This window comes from Molothrus aeneus, chromosome 26, assembly GCF_037042795.1.
Source record: "Molothrus aeneus isolate 106 chromosome 26, BPBGC_Maene_1.0, whole genome shotgun sequence".
NCBI classification, from domain to species: domain Eukaryota; kingdom Metazoa; phylum Chordata; class Aves; order Passeriformes; family Icteridae; genus Molothrus; species Molothrus aeneus.
In genome coordinates this window covers 485,891-506,025 of record NC_089671.1, presented here as the reverse complement: position 1 = coordinate 506,025, position 20,135 = coordinate 485,891, and the positions used below count along the sequence as shown (strand labels likewise).

General features: G+C 65.4%; 2 protein-coding genes across 4 annotated transcripts; both read left to right on the top strand.

Annotated features, from left to right (window-relative positions):
* Positions 1-878: 878 nt before the first annotated feature.
* Positions 879-9,389, top strand: TIMP2 (TIMP metallopeptidase inhibitor 2). Its single transcript, XM_066566013.1, has 5 exons — positions 879-1,207; positions 6,720-6,820; positions 6,906-7,014; positions 7,351-7,475; positions 7,881-9,389. The coding sequence occupies exons 1-5, from the start codon at positions 1,081-1,083 to the stop codon at positions 8,079-8,081; spliced, it is 663 nt and encodes a 220-aa protein (XP_066422110.1). The 5' UTR covers positions 879-1,080; the 3' UTR covers positions 8,082-9,389.
* Positions 9,390-10,540: 1,151 nt separating this feature from the next.
* USP36 (ubiquitin specific peptidase 36) lies at positions 10,541-19,911 on the top strand. Of its 3 annotated transcripts, none has more exons than XM_066565948.1 (19): positions 10,541-10,649; positions 10,717-10,941; positions 11,725-11,835; positions 12,100-12,202; positions 12,801-12,868; positions 13,254-13,324; positions 13,649-13,731; positions 14,023-14,143; positions 14,376-14,516; positions 14,853-14,953; positions 15,167-15,305; positions 15,512-16,162; positions 16,732-16,835; positions 17,412-17,918; positions 18,141-18,283; positions 18,582-18,746; positions 18,987-19,102; positions 19,182-19,314; positions 19,396-19,911. In XM_066565948.1, the coding sequence occupies exons 2-19, from the start codon at positions 10,800-10,802 to the stop codon at positions 19,398-19,400; spliced, it is 2,904 nt and encodes a 967-aa protein (XP_066422045.1). In that variant the 5' UTR covers positions 10,541-10,649; positions 10,717-10,799; the 3' UTR covers positions 19,401-19,911. The 3 variants fall into 3 exon arrangements, with proteins under 3 accessions (XP_066422045.1, XP_066422044.1, XP_066422046.1); XM_066565947.1 differs by having other exon boundaries at positions 10,565-10,649; positions 17,415-17,918; XM_066565949.1 differs by lacking the exons at positions 19,182-19,314; positions 19,396-19,911 and having other exon boundaries at positions 10,565-10,649; positions 19,001-19,104.
* The last annotated feature ends 224 nt before the right edge of the window (positions 19,912-20,135 follow it).

Genomic DNA, 20,135 nt, shown 5'->3' with positions numbered 1-20,135 from the left:
GGGAACAGTGTTGATAACAGGGATGATTTCATTACTGCTGAGCAGAATTTGCACAGCTTGAGGCCTGTTCTGCTCTTCATCCTACCAGTGAGGGGCCAGGGGGCACAGGGAGTCGGGAGAGGACACAGAAAGCTGACCCAAGGGATATCCCACACTGTATGGAATCACACTCGGTGTATAGGGCTGGGGGAAGAAGGAGGAAGGGGGCACATTTGGAGTGATGGTGTTTGTTGTCCCCAGTCACCATCACCTGCTGGAGCCCAGCTGCCCTGGCGATGGCTCAGCACCTGCCTGCCATGGGGAGGGGTGAAAGAATTCCCTGCTTTGCTTTGCTTATGTGTGGCTTTTGCTTCAGATTTATCTCAGCCAGCAGTTTTCACACTTTCCCCTTCCCAATTCTCTCCCCACCCCGCTGGGAAGAATGAACCAAAAGCAGCTGGGGGCTGAGCTGCCTGCTGGGGTTAAACCCCATCGTGCATCCAGGATAGAGAGAGACAAGGTGGGTTTGGAGCTGTGCTCCAGGGCAGGAGCTGGGGCCATGGGGAGAGGCCCGAGGCCCGGGGCACAGGACCTGCAGCGGGAGCAGGAAGCAGGCAGGGGAGCTGGGGTGTGGGACAAGCCGGGCGGAGGGGCCGAAGGTGGGGAGGGATCCTCGGGCACGCCAGAACCGCCGCCTGTCCGGCCATCCGCCGCCCTGTTGGGCCAGGGGTTTGGGCTCCGTGGGCGGCGGCGCTGGGGCCGGGGGCGGGCGGGATGCGCGGGGCGGGGGCGGCCGGCGGTGCCCGCGGCGGGGGCCGTGCCGGGGCGGGGGCAGCGGTCGCGGCGGAGCCGCATCCCGCGGAGGGCGGGCGCAGCCGGGCTGGCCCCGCGCCACGCGGAGGAGGAGCAGCAGATCCCCGGAGCACGTTAAAGAGCGAGGCCGAGCGCGGCGGGGAGGAAGCGAACGGCTCCGCGAAGGCAACGGAGCGGCGGCCGCAGAGCGCCCGCCCCGGCCGGACCCAAGTTCCCGGCGGCGGCTCGGCCGGGCCCGGCGGAGGGTGCGGGATCGGGGCCGGGTGGCCGCGCCCGCAGCCCCGCACCATGCCCGCCGCGCTGCCCAGCCTGCTGGCCTGGCTGGCGGTGCTGCTGCTCGGCAGGGCCCGCCCGGCCGACGCCTGCAGCTGCTCGCCCATCCACCCGCAGCAGGCCTTCTGCAACGCCGACGTAGGTGAGCGCCGCGGGGATCCCCGCCCCGAGCCCCCCGAGCCCCCGCCCGGCCCCGCCCGCCGCAACTTGGCGGCGGGGGAAGCACCGGAAAGTTATCGCGGGGCGGGCGGGGCGCGGGCAGAGCCCCCCGAGCCCCGGCACCTGCCCGCCCGGCCCGGGGGTGTGTCGGCGGGCGCGGATGCGCGGCCGGGCGCGGTCCGTCCGTGCGGGCTGTGCCCGTCCCGCCCCGCGCCTCCTCCCGCCGTCCCGGGGGGGCTCCCGCGCCCGGCCGCGCTCCCGGGGGCGCCGCCGCCGCCGCGAGGGGCGACCGGAGCGCGGCTACGCCGGGGCCGGGTCCCCGCTGGCCGCCCCCCGTGAATGACACGGGTGGGCCCGGCCTCCCCCGACTCTGGTCACACCGCGAGGTACGTGGCAGCGCGGGGCTGGGGCCCGGCGGCCACCGGGACCCTCCAAGTGCGGCCACGGCACCGGCCCGCAGCCCGGAGGAGCCCCTGTCCCCGGCAGCTGCCGCCGCGGCTCGGTCACCCCTGTCTGCGCCTTATTTCCAGGCATTTCCTTTCCCCCGTCCCACTTTGTTCGGCTTGGATGCTGCTGAAAGGGAGGGCTTGGCAGCGCCGGGATCTGGATTCCTCTTTCTATGAATAATGCCCTTATTAAATTTTAACATATGAACCCAACAGGCCGGCCCCAGTTCCCGGCGCTTTCCTTCGCGGGCCCGTTCCCAGGCTCAGCTGGAGAGGTAACATTCCCAAAGACTGAGGCAGCCCCAACCTCTGGATGGCCCTGCCCTGTCCCCTGCTCCACATCCAGGATGTTCCTCACTGGCGTCCCTTCCAGACACCGCTCCCAGCGTCTTTCCTCCGTGAGGGCAACTCCCACAGCGCTTGGCTGCTGCCTCGGGTGCCCAGCTCACCACGAGGCGTGTTGGGGACAGGGAGGTTTTTGAGACAAAATGGAGCACTGGGTTTTTGTAGCTGCTGCTGGGGCCGGTGTCCCTGGCCCACAGGATGCCCTGTGCCCGCTCGGGCAGTGCGGCTGTGGCTTCCCATCACGCTGCTGTCAGGATCAGCTTTCGGGGCACTCGTGACTCACTGCCCGTCGTGGGGTGCCGGCTCAGCCCTGACTCAGCTGCTGAGTCACTGTCTGTCTTGGCGGCCCTGGCTGTCTGCACCGTCTGTGGCAGGGCCCCGCTGAGCTGAGCTGCGCTCCCCGGCCCTCAGCAGGTGCCCGTCCTGCCGAGGCAGCGCGCTCCCAGCCACGCTGCCGGCAGCGCTGGCACCTTCTGGCTCCCAGCCCGAGTCGCTTGTGTAGCTCGTCTGTATCAAATGTGCTTCATGTGGGCCTAAGTGAAAACAGTGCTGGGCTTGGGGACAGAGTGGGGCACAGCCTGGAACGATCCAGTGTGCCCTGGCCTTGTGCTGCCTCTTATCTTCCCTGGGATGCTCTCTGGAGTTGGGATGTTGCCCAGCCAGTTCCATCCCAGCAGGTTTGTGGAGCCCAGGGAGAACCTGGGCCCCCGGTGCTGCTGGGACCTTTCCCAGCTGCTGTGGCTGAGGGAGCTGAGTCCAGGCTGGGCCCCTGACAGAAATGTGGTGGTCTGGGCATGGCTGATGTCCTGCAGTGCTGGGTGGGTGCACCTGAGGTGCAGGGACCCCAAGGCTCATGCTCAACCCTCACTATGGGGTATCAGGCTGAGCACAGTGTGGGGTCCTGGCCCTGGGGCCTGGGATCTGCTCTCCCTGGCGTGGGCACTGCCTGCCACATCCCCATGGCCCCTCTGGCTTTGCACCTGCCCCTGCACTCGCTCTGCTGTGCAGGGACTGGGGCAGCCACAGCCCGGGACTGCACTTCCAGGCGGTGCAAGGGGAGGCAGATGCAGCTCTGCATTGGGTGGGGGGAGCCTGAGGGGCTGGGGGTCATAGAGGGGCTGCGGTTGTGTCACTGGGGCTGGTGGCTTCGAACCTGCCAGCCTGTGCTTGCATGTCCTGGCTCATGAGATGAGCAGGGCTTTTCTGCAGGGCCCAAGGGCTTGGGGCTGCCCCATCCACCACCCCTCACTGGGACTGTGCCCTGCTGGGCTCTGCTGGGCTGCTCTGCTGCAGGAGCTGCTCAGCTGCCCAGTGGTGCCACAGCAGGACCACCGGCTCCTGCTCCATCTCCGCTGGAGCAGCATGGGGGTGATGCTGAGCCCTTCCAGGCAGAGCCGTGGCTTTGCCCCTGCCAGGCAGCAGGCGGTGGCTGGGGCAGGAGGGAGCAGGGCTCGGTGCAGCTGGGCCGGGCAGCTGGATTGGACTGATCCCAGGGCTCGGTTCCCCGGGACGGGCACGGTGATGAGCGTGGGGGCTGCCAGCAGCCAGCAGGGACCGGGCAGAGGAGGGGATTTGCGGGGGCGTGGTGGGAGCTGTCCCCGCGGGGGTGCAGCTGCCCGCAAACCCCGCCGAGCCTGGCGGTGCCGCCGCCCGGTGCCGCCGCCCGGTGCCGCCGCCCGGTGCCGCCGCCCGGTGCCGCCCTGCCGAGCGCGGCAGCCGAGCCCTCCCGTGCGGCTGGCGCAGAGGGGCCGTGGGCTGACGCGGGGGCTGCCGCTGATTGGGCTCCATCCCGCTCCCGTCAGCGGCCGGAATGACGCACGCGGCCACGGCAGCGCTCAGCCCGTGCTCCCGCGCAGCCCGGCGGGCGAACGGGACCGGCATCCTGCCGGACAGACAAGCGCTCTGCCGGACAGACAGGCACACTGCCGGACGGACAGACACTCTGCCGCCCGCGCTGCCGCCCGCCGCCCCGCGGGCACTGCGGGCACCTGGGGGTCTGCATGGCCTCCGCTTCCCCCCGCTGCCCTGCTCAGCCCTGCGTGCCTGCAGCCTCAGCATCCTCACCCCGCTCTGCCGAGGCGGGCACCGGGATGCCAGCGAGCCCCTGGGCTGTTGCCCTTGCGCCGGGCAGGGCTGGGTGCAGGAATCCTCCCAGGGTTGTTGCTTATCTCCCCAGCTCCGCCGGCCTCCAGCAGGGCTGGAGTGACCGCGGGGCTGCCCTCGGGGGGTCAGGTGCCCGGGCCGGCAGTGCCAGGCAGGCAGCGGGCAGTGCTGGCACTGGCAGCCGGCCCCTCTGCTGCCAGCAGCCCTGGAGAAGGGAGCTTTGTTCTCCGGGCATCCAGCCCAGCAGTGGCCCCTGCTGTCTGTGGGCACTGGCGCTTCCCAGGCAGCTGTGGGCGCGTGTGGGCAGGGTGGCTCCGTGGGTATGGGGCGGCACAGCAGAGGAAGGGGCAGCCATTCTGCAAGTCTTGGGCCAGAAGGGGCCAAGGGTCCTTGTGCTGCCCTTCTTCCCATGGAGCACAGGCAAGCACAGTGGTGCCCTGAGGTGGGGTAGCCCCACATGGGGCCAGGGAGGAAAAACCCCAACCCTGGCAAGCCCAGAGAGACAGCCTGGTGGTTTTGTGGCACTGGATTGCTCTCTCTGTGCCCAAGGGATGCTGGTGGCAGAGGGCAGCAGGGATACCTGCTTACCTTGCAGGGTCTCTGTCCCTGGAGGGTCCAGAGTCCTCACTACGGGGAGGCCACAGTGGCAGCCCTGGGGACCCACCCAGGAGATGTCACCAGTGGGGTCCCGCTCTGCCACGGGACCCTCTGCTCCCACGGAGCACCTTCTTGCTTGGCCTGCCTGGGGAAGGAGTGTTTCCAGCATTTCCCTGGCCCAAGTTGGCAGGGCAGTGCCAACTGTGTGCTGTGCCTGCCATGCACCCCAGGAGCCAGGGAGCCTTGGCTCATTTCACAGAGGGTCTGGGCTCCAAGCCTGGCTGGTGGCTGCCCATGTTGGCATCAGGAGTGGTGGGTGACAAGGCCAGTTTGGGCATTGGCATTTGGGGAGGTCTCACTACTGGTTCTTGGGCACCTGGGGGTTTCCTCCATCCCCATCCCAGGCTCTCCTCAGGGCTCCCTCCGCTGCCCTGGCTCCTGGCGGGCGTGGAGCAGCTTGGCTGCGCTGCGGGGTCTTGGCGGGGAAAGTACAGCGCAGTCGTCCCCTCCACAAAGCCGCACTGTTCAGAACAAATCCACCCAGAATCGGGCTGCATTTTTGTCAAGTGATTCATCAGCACGTGAATGGAAAAGGCTGGAGCCCACTGAAGCAGCAGCCATCCCCGCACGGGAGCCGGCACTGGCTGCACCCGGGTTACACGGGCGGTGTGCGGGGCTGGGCTCTGGGAGATGCGGTGGCTGCGGGGCCGGGGTGGCTGTGCCTGCGGCGATCCCAGCACAGCTGACACAGGAGTGGGCGCTGTCCCAGGCGCGGCTGAGGTGCTGCCACTCTGGCTGGATGGCCCAGCCCTTCCCAAGGAATGGGAGCAGTCGGGAAAGCCCCCAGTGCAGCCATTGCTTCTCCCAGCCCTGTGCAGAATGAGTGCTGCCAGTGACTGGGGATGGCCATTTTGGGAGACCTCTGCTCTGGTCCCTGCTCGTGTTGGTGCCACTGTCACCTTTCCAGAGTAAACGCTGTTGGCATTTGCTGGTGCCCACGTGGGGCCGTGCCCCCCTGACCTTCAGCTTAAATAGCCTGCCTGCATGCCCCTACAGCCCGTGTATTTATAGAGTGCGGTCAGATTGCCCCTCCTGCCCATGCCGGGTGGGAGAAGCTCCTCTGTGCCAGGCAGTGGGTGACCTCTGCATGTCCCTGGCTGCTCCCAGCCCAGCACCCTTCAGTGGGGACATGAACCAGGATGAACTCTGTGAGAGTGCCCTGCTCCCTGTTCCCTGCCCCACAGTGCTCGGGGGGCTGGCAGGGCAGGGGGGAGCCCTGCAGGGTGGGGAGCTGCCCTTCCCTTGGACAGGGGTGCCCCTGGCAGAGCAGGGAGCCCTGCCAGCCACTGCCCTGCAGCCAGGCCCCCTGCATCCTCTGAGTGCTGAGCAGGAGCTGTAGCTTTGGCACTGCCACTGTCCCCTTCACCATCAGCGTCCCTGGTGCTGCCTGGGAGCTTCAGTCCCTGCACTGGTGGAGGGAGCTGGGCACAACGGCGGCTGCAGCTCCCAGTGCAGGGACCCAGGCACTGTGCCCAGCATGAGCCAGCCCCATGCCCCAGCCCATCGGTGAGTAAGGGTGAGCTGGCTGCCCGCCCTGCCCCTGCAGGTCACTGCCACGTGCCCAGCCCTCACATGCCAGTGCACACATCCTGGGCTGTGGAGCAGCATGACCGCAGGGACCCTGCCACAGCACAGTGTCCCTGGCTCACCGTGCCACGGCCTCACCAGCCCCGGGGCCAGGTGATCCTGTTGTGAACTTTCCTTATCACCCACCTTGAGGCTGCTGCTGCAATGCTGCTGGTCACTGTCCTGCACGTGCCAGAGCCCCATCCCTTTGGGGACAGCGGGTGACAGCCAGCTCTGGGGGCAGCCAGGCAGGCAGTGGGGTCTGCTGCGGGCAGTGGTCCCCTGTGAACGTGGGAGACCCAGTGAGATGCAGGGGCTGAGTAGGACTGGTCACCACCCCCTTACCTCACCTCACCTCACCTCACCTCTCCCTTCCAGTGATCCGAGCCAAGGCCGTCTCTGCGAAGGAGGTGGATTCGGGGAATGACATATACGGGAATCCCATCAAACGCATCCAGTATGAAATCAAGCAGATCAAGGTAAGGGGGCACATCATCGGGTCAGGAGGCTGGGGCCCTGGGGTGGCCCCTTCACCAGCCACTCATGTCCCCCTCTGCTCCCCAGATGTTCAAGGGCCCCGACCAGGACATAGAGTTCATCTACACGGCTCCATCCACTGCCGTGTGCGGCCGGCTGCTGGACACCGGCGGGAAGAAGGAGTATCTCATCGCAGGTGAGCACTGCGGGGAGCCGGGACACTCGGGGGGCGAGGGACACTGCTGGCCAGGATGCCCCATGTGCCCTGCAAGGTGCCTGATGTGTGTCTGCTCCCTGGGCACATTTCTCCCCTTGCCCCTCCTGCTCCTGCCACCAGCCCTCGGGGAACGCCCTGGCTGTGTCCTGGCTGTGCTCGGCAGCCACGAGCCACGGTGGGGGCAGCTGGGGACAAACCTCTGCTTGCCAGAGTCACCAGGGACAGGGCACAGTGAGGGCCCCAGCACCATGAGTCAGCACAGGCTCTTGAGGCCCTTGGCAACCCCCTTGAATGGTCTGTTTGGCCTCTCCCCAGGCAAGTCAGAGGGCAATGGCAAGATGCACATCACGCTCTGTGACTTGGTGTCCACCTGGGACTCACTGACCCCAACCCAGAAGAAGAGCCTAAACCAGCGGTACCAGATGGGCTGCGAGTGCAAGGTGAGCCACCAGGCTGCCCCCCACATGCCCCATGCCCCTACCAGGGAGGGTCTGCAGCCCCCAGGCAGGGGTGGGCTCCGCAGTGAGATGCTTTTCCCTGTCCTTCATGGGTGACATTGTGCAGGGACACAGCACGTGGCTGGGCAGACAGGAAGGGCTGGGCAGACAGGAAGGGCAGCCCTGCCTCTGGCTTCCTCCAGCAGGGAACAAAGGCCTGCCCTGGCACTGGCAACCAGGGGTTCCCCAGTTCCCTGCACTGGGGTTGCATCCCCACCGTGCCCCACAGGGCAGGGTCAGCCTGGCATCCCTGTCCAGAGCCGGGGCATGGATGAAGCAGAGCACAGCTGCTTCCCCCTGGCCCCGTGCACCCTCGGGTTGCTGGGTGACCGTCTCTGTTATGCACAGATCTCGCGCTGCCTCTCCATCCCCTGCTTCGTCTCCTCCTCGGATGAGTGTCTGTGGACAGACTGGGCGATGGAGAAGAACAACGTGGATGGGCGGCAGGCGAAGCACTACGCCTGCATCAAGAGGAGCGACGGCTCATGCGCCTGGTACCGCGGCATGGCCCCCCCCAAGCAAGAGTTTCTCGACATCGAGGACCCCTAAGCCAAACGAGCGCATTCCAGTAGCCAGTAGAAAAAACCTGCGAGATGTTAGACTGGTCCACGCTGATATCAAATCCTGGAGACAGCATGAAAATCCTCTTGGCCGCAGGGGGCCCCAGTGGCTACCACCCGTGTGTGGAGGCCAGGGCCAGGGACCCGCTCTGGCGCAGGCTCCTGGCAGCCCGCAGCTGCACTGGGCATCCTTCGCTCGTGGCAGGGTTGAGCAGGGCGTGGGGAGCTCCCTGCCAGGGTCACGATCCCCCAGCCATGCTTGGCTCTGGCAGCTGTGAAGGAATCAAGCCCTTGTGAGTGGTGGGAGCTGCCCTGGCTGCGTAGCAGGTCTACCAGTGCCCCGCTGCGGGAGCCTCCCCCGCAGCTCCAGACACACAGCCCTCCCCACCACAGCACCTGGCAACCCTGCTGACCACTCCCCCCAGCACCTACCTCTCCCTTTGGGGTGCCAGAAGGGTACCCCTCTGGGCAGGGGCTCTGGGGGGCTTTACCATGGGGCAAACCCCCAGCAAGGGGCTCCGGGCCCTCCACAGGGCCAGATGACTCCTGCACAGGTGCCTTGTCCCAGCAAGCTGGAGGGCCATGTTAGCATATCTGGGGTGACCCCTGACATGCACCCCTGCACTGTTGCCTCTCTCTCCACATGGTCCTCTCTCCAGGGATCTCTGTTCCCCTGCAACCTCCTACAGATCCTTCTGCAGATGCCACCATTGGACAGGCTCGACCTGGAACCCTTGGCAGGGCCCCAGGGGCCGCAGCTCTGGCTGCATGGGCACAGGGAGTCCATCATCGCCTCGTGCAGATCGGGGCCATGCCGTGGCCGTCAGCACCACTGCAGCCAGGCAAGCTCCCTTCTCTGCGGTGTGGGAGTGGAGCCTGGAACTGGCAGCCGGGCACTGCAGGAAAACCTGTGACCCCTCACACCCCTCGGCCCTGAGTTCTCTGAGCCATCCCCATGCCACAGCGATGCTGGCGTGTGCCGCGGAGCTGCTGTGGCACTGGCACGTGCACCCATGGCTTTGGGAGCGTGCCGGGAATGCTCCCTGCAGCCCTGTGCCCGTGGGGTTTTCATGCTGTGCGTCCCTGTAAGGTTTGAGATGTCGTACTGGACCAGTCTGGGCAATTTCAACATATTAAAGAGAAAAATTAAAAAGAAAGAAAAAGAAAAAAAAAAACCCAACCTTTACTCAGTCCCGACCGCGCATCCCGGGCGCTCTGTATGGCTGTACCCGTTGTGCTCCTGTCGCTGCTGCTCCTCTGTCTTTGACTTCAATATCGCCACTTGTTTTGCCGCCGGCTCTGTCGTCCCTGTGCCGTGATTTCCGTCTCCTCGTCCGGCGCTGGAGCCGCCCCGGTACCCGCGGAGGGTCCGTGCCGGGAGCTCAGGGGCAAGGGGGAAGCGGGGCGGGGACGCTGCTCCGGTTCGGCCGGGACCCCCCCGACCCCCCCAGACCCCTCCGGATCCCCCGGCCTCCGCCGCCCCTGCTCGGCAGCGGAGGGAAGCGATGCCCGCGGGGCCGCCGGAGGGAAGGGACCGGGACGGGGAGGGGAAGAGCTGCTGCGGGCCCACCCTCGGACGCGGGCGGCAGCGCCGGGGGCGGGATCCGACGGGACCGGGAGCGGGACCGGGCGCGGGACCGGGCGGGGCCGTGACTCAGGGGCGAGGGCGGGCCCGGGTACCGCGTGGTGGCCGGTCCGCGTGGAAACGTCCCCTGGCGGGACCGTCCGCTGTGGGCGCGGCGCTGCCGCCTCCTGCCTCGGTCCGCGCCGGGCCCGCAGCGGGCGGAGCTGGTGTCCCCGTTGGCTCTCCCGAACAAGGGGCGGAGCGCCCGCGGCTCCGGGCTGCGCCGGGCCGGGCGGAGCGGGGCCGCCCCGCGGGGCCGGGCGGAAGGAGCTGCTGGCCGTGTGGCGACACGTGCGTGCGGCGGGACCCGGATGGTGAGCGCTGCCGGGGCCGGGCGGGACGGGCCCGGGGACGCGGGGCCTGCGCCCCCGTCCCGCCGCGCTCTTCGGCCCTGCCGGCGGGGCCGCCCGTGGGGAGCGGAGCGCCGGCACCGCCCGGGCCGCATATGGCGGCGGCCGGGCCGAGACCGCGCGGCGGCGGCGGCGCTCGGGGCCGCGGGTGGCGGCGGGGGCTTGGCGGCGGCCGAGGGAGCCGCCGAGGGGGCCGTGGCGGCGGCCGGCCGCTCTGAGAGCCGGAGCGCAGCGGGAGCGGCCTGGCCGGGCCGGTGCCCCCCGCTCAGCCGCCGCTTTCCGCCCTCTCTGCAGGCGCGGCCGCCGGGCCCGCCGAGCCGGCCGCCCTCGGCGATGATCGCGGAGAAGCTGCGGGAGGTGCTGGAGCCGGGGCGGCGGGAGGCGGCGGCGGAGCTGGGCCGGCCGCTGGCCGCCGCCGCCCGCTCCGTGCTGCAGCAGCGCATCGAGTTCGTGCCCGCCCGGCGCGGCCTGGCCGGGCAGCTGGGGCACCTGCGGGACAAGTACGAGCGCATCGGGGCCGAGGCCATCGGCCGCCCCCTCGGCGTCACCGGCAGCCTTGCGGAGCGGCCGCAGAACCCCCCGGGTGAGTGGAGAGGCCGAGGGGACCCCCCCGCGCTCCTGCGCTGGCTCACTGTGTCTGCTCCCCGCAGGACACGGCCATGCCCCGCCGCGGGCCGGGGGGGACGGGATCCCCCCGCCGCAGAAGGTGCTCTTCCCAGCACACAGCCTCTCCATGAAGTGGGAGCGGGTTCACCGAGTGGGCGCCGGGCTGAGTAACCTGGGAAACACCTGCTTCCTGAACTCGGCGCTGCAGTGCCTGACCTACACGCCGCCTCTCACCAACTACCTGCTGTCCCGGGAGCATGGGCGCACCTGTGAGTGGGGACCCGGTTCAGGGCCCGGGAGGGACGAGCAGCGTCTGCCTGTTCTGCTCACAGTGCTGCGCTCAGCGCCTCTGTGCCTGGCTCTGTGAGGGAGTGCAGAGGACACACCTTCCCTGCCCTGCTCCTTTCTGCCTGTTCCTCTGTCAAGAGCCTGTTCCTGGGTCCTATTCACTTTTCCTGGCCATAGCAGCGTTCCCAAGCTTGGCATCTTTGTCTCTGCTGGGTGTAGCCAGGACTAAGATGGGCCCAGTGGAGCCTGCTGGCTTCTTGGGGGCTCAGCTGGGGGGTCCTGAGTAGCCCCTGACTGTGGGGAGTGCAGAAGAGCAGCGTGCCAGGCGCTGCTGTGAGCTGTCACTACAGGAACACACAGGCCTTGCAGCCCCATCCCTAGGACTGCCTGCAGGATGTGCCCCTCAGGGCCAAGCTGTGGGCTGGTCCAGTGCATACCTGGGACCTGTTTTCTCTCAATGTGAACATTGTCTCATCTGGGGAGCTGCCCTGGCTGCTCCTGGGATGGGCTGTGCCAGCTGGGATGGCATAGGCTGGTCCCCATCTCCTGAGATGGGCTGCACCAGCTGGGATGGCACGGGCTGGTCCCCATCTCCTGGGATGGGCTGTGCCAGCTGGGATGGCACGGGCTGGTCCCCATCTCCTGTGGCACTGAGCTCATGGGGAAAGCTGAGGGTTCCTGAGCTGTACTGGACCAGAGATCCCTGTCCTGTCTCCATCTCTCCTGGGTTTGTCTCCAACATCGTGTCGTCTCTCCTGCTCCAGGTGCCCATGGAAGCTTCTGCATGATGTGCACTATGCAGAACCACACGATTCAGGCTTTTGCCAACAGCGGCAATGCAATAAAGCCACTCTCCATCATCCGAGACCTGAAGAGTAAGGAGGGCTGCCCCCCCCATGACTAATGTGGGAGCAGAACTGGTGGGACTGGGGCGTGTTTTGGCAAACAGCTCCACTGAGATGGCTCTTGGAGCCTCGGAGTGCCTGGAGACTCCTTGGGCTGCCAGGGGCTTCCTGTGTGACATGAGTCTGGTGTGCGGTTTGGGTTGAGGGGACTCAGACCCCAGAGTCCTTGCCCCAGGGAAGGCAGGGAGGGATGGCATCTCTTGCAGCACGTGCTGAGTCCTCTCTCTCTTGCAGAGATTTCCCATAACCTGCGCTTCGGCAGGCAGGAGGATGCACACGAGTTCCTGCGCTACACCATCGATGCCATGCAGAAGGCCTGCCTGAATGGCTACACCAAGTATGTGGGGCCTGATGGCCCATCACTGCTCTTTGCTGTTCCCTTGCTGGTCCCCTGCACTCACGGGAGTGGACTGTGGAGTGAACATGTGCCCCAGGTCAGCCTTACTGTGGGGAGGTTCTGACTCCAGGGACCTTGGGTGTGGGGTCCAGCTCTGCCCCTCAGGGACAGGGCTCTGGGCTGTTGTTCACCTTCTGCTGACTCCTCCACCTTAGCATAGCTGCAGTCCTGCCCCCAGATCCTGAGGCTGCTACAGGCTGGGATCACATCCCACTTGCTGAGGGATACTTGCTAGCTCAGCCCCAGCTCTGTGACTGGGGAAGGGCAGCTTCCCCCAGGCCCTTTGTCCTTGGAAGCGCTGCCTCTGCTCTGAGCTCCAGCCAGGAGCTTCTGCTTCCTCGAGAGGAAGGTGTGTGTTGGAGCCTGGTGTCACCCCTCAGGTGGGACACAGGGAGAGCAGTGTGGCAGAGGCTGTGACTTCCCACAGCCCCTGGGGCTCCCCAGCCCAGCCACTGGCCACAACACAGAGGGGGCTGTCCTGAGGGTCCAGCAGGGCTGGCTGCTGCAGTGTGGGATCTGTGCTGCTGTCTCTCTGTAGGTTGGATCGCCAGACCCAGGCCACAACTCTGGTTCACCAGATCTTCGGTGGTTACCTGCGGTCCCGTGGTGAGTACCAGCAGGCTGGGCTGGGCCTGGGCAGTAAAACCCTTTGGGAACACGGCTCACATGTTTAACTTACCCAGAGCTGCAGTCAGTCAGTCCTGCGGCACTTGTGGGTCACTCTCCCTGCTGTGGCAATGGGAGAAGCCACTGCCTGTGGGGCCCAAGCTGTGGGTCCCCAGCTCACTGCCCTCAGCACAAGGAGCTGTTCCCAGCAGTCTGGCAGCCCCTGCTTCCCCAGCACAGAGTGGATGTGCCAGCCCTCCTTCCTGCAGGGCTGTCAGTCCTGGTGCTGACATCCCAGAGCCCAGGCCTGGGCTGGGGGGACACTGCAGCTGTGTGTGCCGTGCTGGGGTGTGCCAGGGTGTGCCCATGGCTCTTCCTTTTGCAGTGAAATGCTTGGAGTGCAAGACTGTCTCGGATACCTACGACCCTTACCTGGACGTGACCCTGGAGGTCGAGGTACTACTGCAGGGTTGGGGATGGGGCTCTCTGCTCTCGTGGGGGATGTTCCTGCTCTGAGGCTCCTTGACCTGCAGACAGGTGCTGGCAGGAGGGAAGCAGCTCCTGCTGTTGCTCCTCCTTCCCTGTCTCATGGGGCAGTGCCTGTTGAACGTGAGCCGTGCTCCTGGGCAGAGCAGCCACAGGCCAGGGCCAGGCTCAGGGCTCTGGGGCAGCCTACAGCCCGGTGCTGTGTGCTCTCTCCTGGGGCCAGCGCCTCTGCAGGGAGTGGGGCCGTGCTGTGGGCAGGCCCCAGGTGCCCTGACCCCCACCCTGTCCTTGCAGCGAGCCGCGAACATCGTGCGGGCCTTGGAGCTGTTTGTGAAGCCAGAGCAGCTGGGTGGGGACAACGCCTACAGGTGCAGCATGTGAGTGTGGGCTGCTGGGGCATAACGGGTCCACGGGTGAGCTGTGGGAAGGCTGCCACAATGTGGGAGGGCTTCTTTGCCTGCTGCGTGGCTAAACCATGAGGTGCAGGGCCTGTGACGAAGCCTGCTGCTCCTCAGCTGCCTTGTCTTCAAAGGCATGGCCGTGGGGAGGTGTCTGGAGCACTGCCTGGTGCCAGCAGCACCGTTCCCACACAGCCATTGCTGTGTGGCCAGGGCAGGCAGCCATGTGGATGTTGGAACAGCTTGAATAGCCTGAGCTTTCCTGGGCAGGTGCAGGAAGAAAGTGTCAGCCAGCAAACGTTTCACCATCCACCGAGCCTCCAACGTTCTCACCATCTCACTGAAACGCTTCGGCAGCTGCGGCCCTTCAGGGGGAAGGAAAATCACCAAGGTGAGAGCTCAGTGATCCACAGCCAGGGCTGTGTCCTGGCCCAAGGTCCTGGCCCTGAGCATGCCGGGGGTCCTGGTGCAGCCTTGGGGCTGTTCCCCACTGCTGCCAGTGAGGAAGGTTGGGTTCATCCTTCCTTGCCACAGTCTCTGCCTGGGGAGAGCAGGTCCCCTCCCTCAAGAGATGGGGCTCATAGCACAGCAGAGACATGTCCTGAGACATCTTCTTTCCACAGGACGTGGGATACCCCGAGATCTTGGACGTCCGGCCTTACATGTCCGAGCCCAAGGGCGATCCCATCACGTATGGACTCTATGCAGTGCTGGTGCACTCTGGGTACAGCTGCAACGCTGGGCACTACTTCTGCTACGTGAAGGTGAGCCCGGGATGCTCCCCTGGGACCCTGTCTGGGCTGGGGCCTGGGAGGTGCTTGTGGGTCCATTTAGGGTGCAGAAAGGAGGGTGCTTGGCGGGGTGGGTGGTGTGGAGCACTGCACATGGGGCACAGACTGTGCTCCCCTGCAGGAAACATGAAGGTCTGCCCTGACAGAGCTCCCTGGCCCGCCCCTGGGCCATCTGTGGGTTTTGGGGAGAGGAGCTGTGGTGATGGGTGCTGTTCCTGCTGCTCTGCAGGCCAGGATGGGTCCCTGGGCAGAGCCTGACCCCGTTCTCCTCAGACACAGCCTGACCAAGCTCCATGTTCTGTTCCACAGGCCAGCAACGGGCAGTGGTATCGAATGAACGACCACGAGGTCCACCCCAGCAACATCAAGGTGGTTCTCAACCAGCAGGCCTATGTGCTGTTCTACCTGAGGTGAGAGAGCACCTGTGCCTCATGGCCCCCTACCCCACCAGCAGCCCCAAGGCCCCTGTGTGTGTGCTGGCCCAGGGTGGAGGGTGCCAGGGAGGGGTCCAGCCCCTTGTCATGGTTTGCTGTAGCTCCTCACCTCCTCCAGCCTCCTGCTCCCCGTCCTGGTGTGTGCTGCTCACCCACGTCCCCAGGGCTGATGTGCTTTGCCTTCCCCAGGCTGGGCAGCCCCAGGAAGAGCTCAGCAGGGCCCGTAGCCACGGCTGCCTTCAGCCCACCCAGCTGCACTGCCAGTGACTCCAAACCAGTGAAGAAACCTGCCAGTAATGGGACCCTGTGTGTGCCACCCATGGGCCTGGTGAGTCCTGAAGGTTGGTGCTCCCAGGAGCTGCTGCTCCATGGGCCCTGGGGCTGCAGCCAGGCTGGGGCTGGAGGAGTGGGAGGGTGTTGTGCAGGGGAGATGCTGATCCTGCTGAACCCAGGGATCCTGGCTGGGCATGGGGAGGGTGGTATCACTGTGTCTGTGGCTCTCCTCACTGAACTTCTCTCTTTCTCTGTGTCTAGAAACAAGACAAGCTGCTGGGGAAGGGGCTGCCAGGCCCAGGTGATGTTGGAGTCCCTGTTGCCCGCAGCTCTCCTGGGATGGGGTCAAAGCTGACAAACGGAGTTGCTCTGTCAAAGCTTCCCTTTCAGACCCCATCATCCAAACTGCCCCACAAAGCCACCCACGAGGCCACTCTGCTGGGCTGTGACACAGGCCAGAGGCCCAAGAAGCCACAGACACCTGGCATGCCCAGAGCAGGCCTCCATGCCACCAGCACCATGTGCGGGGCCAGAGCAGGGCTGTCCCCACAGGGCTCAGACAGTGAGAAGCCACCTACCTCATCCAAGCTGCTGAAGTCCAGCCAGGAGCCCAGTGGCTGCGGGGCGATGAAGAATTCCTGGGGCAGCACTGTAGGGCAGCTGGCCAAGGAGACCCACGGGGCCAAGAGCAGTTCCAGCAGCTTCTGCACCTCTCAGGGAAGGGACTCTGGCACCCACCTCCCTGCTGGCCCTGGCACCACGCTGGCTGTCCCTAAAGACTCTGACCTGGCTGCCCCCAGCAGCTCTGGGACAGCCCCTGGGAAGCCCTCCCTGCTGGGCAGCACTGCCCTGGAGTGGGGCAGCACCACAGCAGCGCTGCTGGCCAGGAAATCAGAGCTCTCAGCCAAAAAGGTGAGCCTGAGCTTCTGCCCCGAGACTCCAGCCAAAGCCTTGTGCCTTCTGAGCGGGTTGTGTAGGGCTCCTGCTGACAGGGGTGGGTGGGGAGAGCCCCCCAGCTCCAAACCCAGGCTGTGGTGGCTGCTCCCCCCTCTCTGGATCAGGCCTTGCTGTTGTCCACATCCCTGAGTGATGCGGGGGATGGCTCCTGCCCCTTGCCTGGTTCAGAGGGGTGACTGTGCCAGTCCCTGCAGAGCAGGGGGCCTTGGCACCCTCTTGGTGTCACCTGTCCCCGGGGCCAGAGGCAGGGGGTGATGGCACAGCAGGAGGGTGTGGGGGTGCCTCCTCCACAGGCAGTGAGTGGGCTCTGGAGGGTGCACTGGGGTTCCAGGTCTTTACATTTCTCTCCTTTCTTTTTTCCTTTGTTCTCCTAACTAAACACTCTTCTGATTCTCCCACCCCCCACTTCCCTGCCCCTGTCTGTGTCTGTTCCCCTCCCCTTTCTCCGGGGTCCCCTTTTTCTCTTGGCTCATGGAAACCCTGGTGTTAGACGGCCAAGTTTTTATTTATGTCCATAACTGCAGGGCAAAGCCTCTCAGAAGATGAGCATGAGGGACCACCCAGCACAGCCCCAGCCCTCAGCCAGCACCCATCCTGACTCCACTCCTGGGCCTCTGGGCAAGTCCAGGTAAGCAGTGCCATTGCTCCCAGCTCCCACATGGCAGGAAGGCCGTGGGTGACCCACGGGGTATTTGTGTGGCCTTGCAGCAGCTTTTCTGTTCTCCAAGGCTGGCAGGGCTTGCTCCAGGTCTGAGAAGAGCTGACTTCAGCACACAGTGGGAGGGAGCTTTGCAAGGCCCTGACCCTGTACTAATGTCCCACGGGATCAGGAGGCACCAGCCCGGTCTCGATCTTGCTCTGGGTGTCCCTTGTAGCCTTCAGCACCAGCATGTGCAGCAGCAGCACCCACTCTTTCCTGGTCTGCTGTGGGACCTGTGAGTGCTTGCAGAGCAGCATCTGATTCCCCTTTTCTGGACAAGGTGGCAGCAGTTGGGTGTTGTGCTCCTGCACCTCAGGGGAGGGAGGAAGAGAAGGGCTCCCAGGCTTTCGGATCAGCCTCTTTTCCTGTCCTTCAGCCTGTCCTCATCTAGTCTTTTTCCCAGTCCTGAAAAGTCTCAGCTCTGTGCTCACCTTGCCTGCTCAGCACCCAGCCTCCCTGCTGACCCCTGGTCCCACTGCCCACACTTCACCTTCTTTCTGGCAGCAGGCAGGCGGGGTCTGGCCAGGAGGAGCTGGAGGTTTCCTTCAAAAAGAAGCGAAGGAAGAGGAAACATCGTAGCACAGACAGGAGCCCTTGTGCTGTGGCTGTGAGGGACGGGGATGAAGTCTCCAGCCCTCCCAAGAAGGAGAGGATTGTTTCTCCAGAGGGCTGCAAGGACAAAGAGTCCGGGCTCCCCAGGAAGGAGGGCATTGCCCCTCAGAAGGACTTCATTGAGAAAGACTCCAGGCCCCCCAAGAAGAAAATTGTCTCTCCAGGGGACTTTGTATCTGTCATGGGGAAGGAGGGGGCACACAAGGGTCTCAGCCATGGTCTGGCCTGTCAGGACATGAAGAGTGGGCCCAAGCAACATGTGCCAGAGCCCAGTACTGGCCTGGGCATGGAGCCAGCTTCACCCCTCAGGAGGAAGAAGAAGAAAAAGAAGAATAGGAGCAAAGACAGCCCTTTGAAGAAGACAGAAGAGTGCAGCTCTGGGATGCTGTCTTCAGACAGGTAAAGGGCCGAGGGGCGTGGGAGAGCCTGAGGTCAAGCTCCCTGAGCCAGGAGTTTCTCATCTCTGTGCAGGTGGGATGCACCTCAGCGTGCATCCAGCTGACCACCTGATCCCTGTGGGTGGGTTCACCTCAGGTGTCTCTGTGCCCTGTGCTCTGTGGGAAGCTCAGACTCTCCTGCCCTGGTCTGGCTGGTGTGAGCTGACCCTGCTGCCTTCCCCAGCTCCAGGACAGCTGAGCCAGAGCCCTGTGGGACGCATCAGAGCGTGGAGGCTGGAGAGCTCAAGCACCGCAAACGCAAGAGGATGGAAAGCCTCAGCAGCCTGGCTGCCAGCACTGTCCCTGCCACCACTGCCACCACCCCAGGTGTGACCCTGTGCCCTGTCTGGTGTCTGCCCAGGAGCCCCCTTGGAGCACTGCTGTGCCATCCCCATCGTTGCTGGTCCCACAGCTGCCTGGCAGTGCCCGTGTCCTGTGCCCTGGAGGAGGAAGTGGGGACAGGCCATGGTTGGCCCCCAGGACAGGCACTTGTGTGCCCAGACACCCTCAGCCATCAGGACCTTGTCCAAATGGTGTTTCCTGGGCTGAGATCACTTTGGAGAGGGAGGGACGTGGCAGCTGCCCTTGCTCCCCCTGGCTCACCCTCACCCTGCCTCTTCTGCAGTGGCAGCACGTCCCAGTGACAGCCAGACTGGGGACGAGAGACCCTCCCTGGCTGCCCTGAGCCCCGTGGCCAGCAGCTGGGCTGGCACAGCCCCTGAGGGCCACGAGTCCAGCGTGGTGGACAAGCTGCTCCAGAACTCCTTGGACAAGGCTTACGGCAAGCAAGGTAATCCTGGCTCACCTGGCGGGCAAACAGCCGTGCAGCCCCCCTGCCCTAAGCCCTGGGTGGGGGCAGAGCCCCCCAGCTCTGCAGGGCCTGAGCTCCCCCAGCCAGTGCAGGCAGGGGCTGCTCCTGGAAGCAGGCAGGTGCAGCCGGGCATGGGGCTGGCACAGGGTGGGCAGCAAAGGCAGGGCCTGGGGCAGCAGGGCACAGCCTGGTCCTTCTGCTGACTTCACTGCTCTGCAGTGTTGACCTGGCAGGGTGAGATTTCGGCCGTGAGCCAGGATGCCATTCGGGACACAGCACTGGCCCAAAGCAAGACCGTCATTGATGAGTGGGACCAGGAGTTCGACAAAGGAAAGGTGGGTGCTGGGCTGGGGCAGGTGGGAGGAGGCTGGGGCCTCTGCACGCTGACCTGAGTGCTCTCCTACCTCTGCACAGGTAAAGAAAATGAGGAAGATGAAGCAGGAGCGGAGGAGAGACTCAAATCCGTTCCAGAAGTTGCAGAACAAGCGCAACTTCTGGTTGATGTCCCATCCTGCCAAGATGGCCAGCCTGGGCCACCGGCTCTCAGGTGAGTGAGCCGGGGACACAGCGAGCCGGGGGCTGGGGGGGGGCAGCCTGCTGGGGGCTGACTCTGCTCTTTGCCTCGCAGGTTGAGATCTGCATCCCCAACTGCTCAGGGAGCAGTCCCGGGTCAGGGACCGAGGGCAGCACTGTCCTGGGAGCTGTCGGTGGAGCTGAGAGGGGAGGGAATACAGCTGCAGCCCTGGGCTTGTGCCTTTTCCTTCGGGGAGCTGCTTTCCAGCTGCAGAGGAGCCTGCCCACGCTGCCTTGCCTCCAGCCTGCCTCGGCCGGGCTCCTCATCATCTTCTCCGTGCCTGTTCCCCTCCTGCCCCAGCCCGCACCTGCGGGGGCTCCTGGCAAGTGCCTCAAGCTGGTCCCTGTTGCTCCGTGCTGCTGTGCGTCCCCTCTGTCACCGTTACCGGCCCTCGCTCCATGAGGCCCCATCCCTGCACGAGCTGCATGGAGAGCCTCCCCCGGCCCCGTGTCGGCCCGGCCCCGCGCTGGCGCAGGGGCACCGGGGGCATGGATCCCTGCGGGGCCGGAGCGCTGCCGCCGGGGCTGCGGGACTTGAAGGATGGAACTGAATAAATCCCGGTCTTTGTCACTCGGCCATGGTCGGCTGCGGTCGCAAGGGGCGAGCGGCGGGAGGGGGCACCGGGATGGGGGGGAATCACCGGGACCGGGTGAGGGTCACCGAGATGGGGGGGGAATCACAGGGACGGGGAGGGGTCACCAGGATGGGGGGAATCACCGGGACCGGGAGGGGTCACCGGGACGGGGAGGGATCACCGGGATGGGGGGAATTACCGGGACCGGGTGGGGGTCACC

Coding starts and splice junctions, on each gene's coding strand:
- TIMP2 (XM_066566013.1), top strand. CDS start 1,081: ATGCCCGCCGCGCTGCCCAGCCTGCTGGCCTGGCTGGCGGTGCTGCTG. Junction 7,015..7,350: donor GAAGGAGTATCTCATCGCAG/GTGAGCACTGCG, acceptor GCCTCTCCCCAG/GCAAGTCAGAGGGCAATGGC. Junction 7,476..7,880: donor AGATGGGCTGCGAGTGCAAG/GTGAGCCACCAG, acceptor TGTTATGCACAG/ATCTCGCGCTGCCTCTCCAT.
- USP36 (XM_066565948.1), top strand. CDS start 10,800: ATGAAGTGGGAGCGGGTTCACCGAGTGGGCGCCGGGCTGAGTAACCTG. Junction 18,747..18,986: donor CAAGGCTTACGGCAAGCAAG/GTAATCCTGGCT, acceptor ACTGCTCTGCAG/TGTTGACCTGGCAGGGTGAG. Junction 19,103..19,181: donor AGGAGTTCGACAAAGGAAAG/GTGGGTGCTGGG, acceptor ACCTCTGCACAG/GTAAAGAAAATGAGGAAGAT.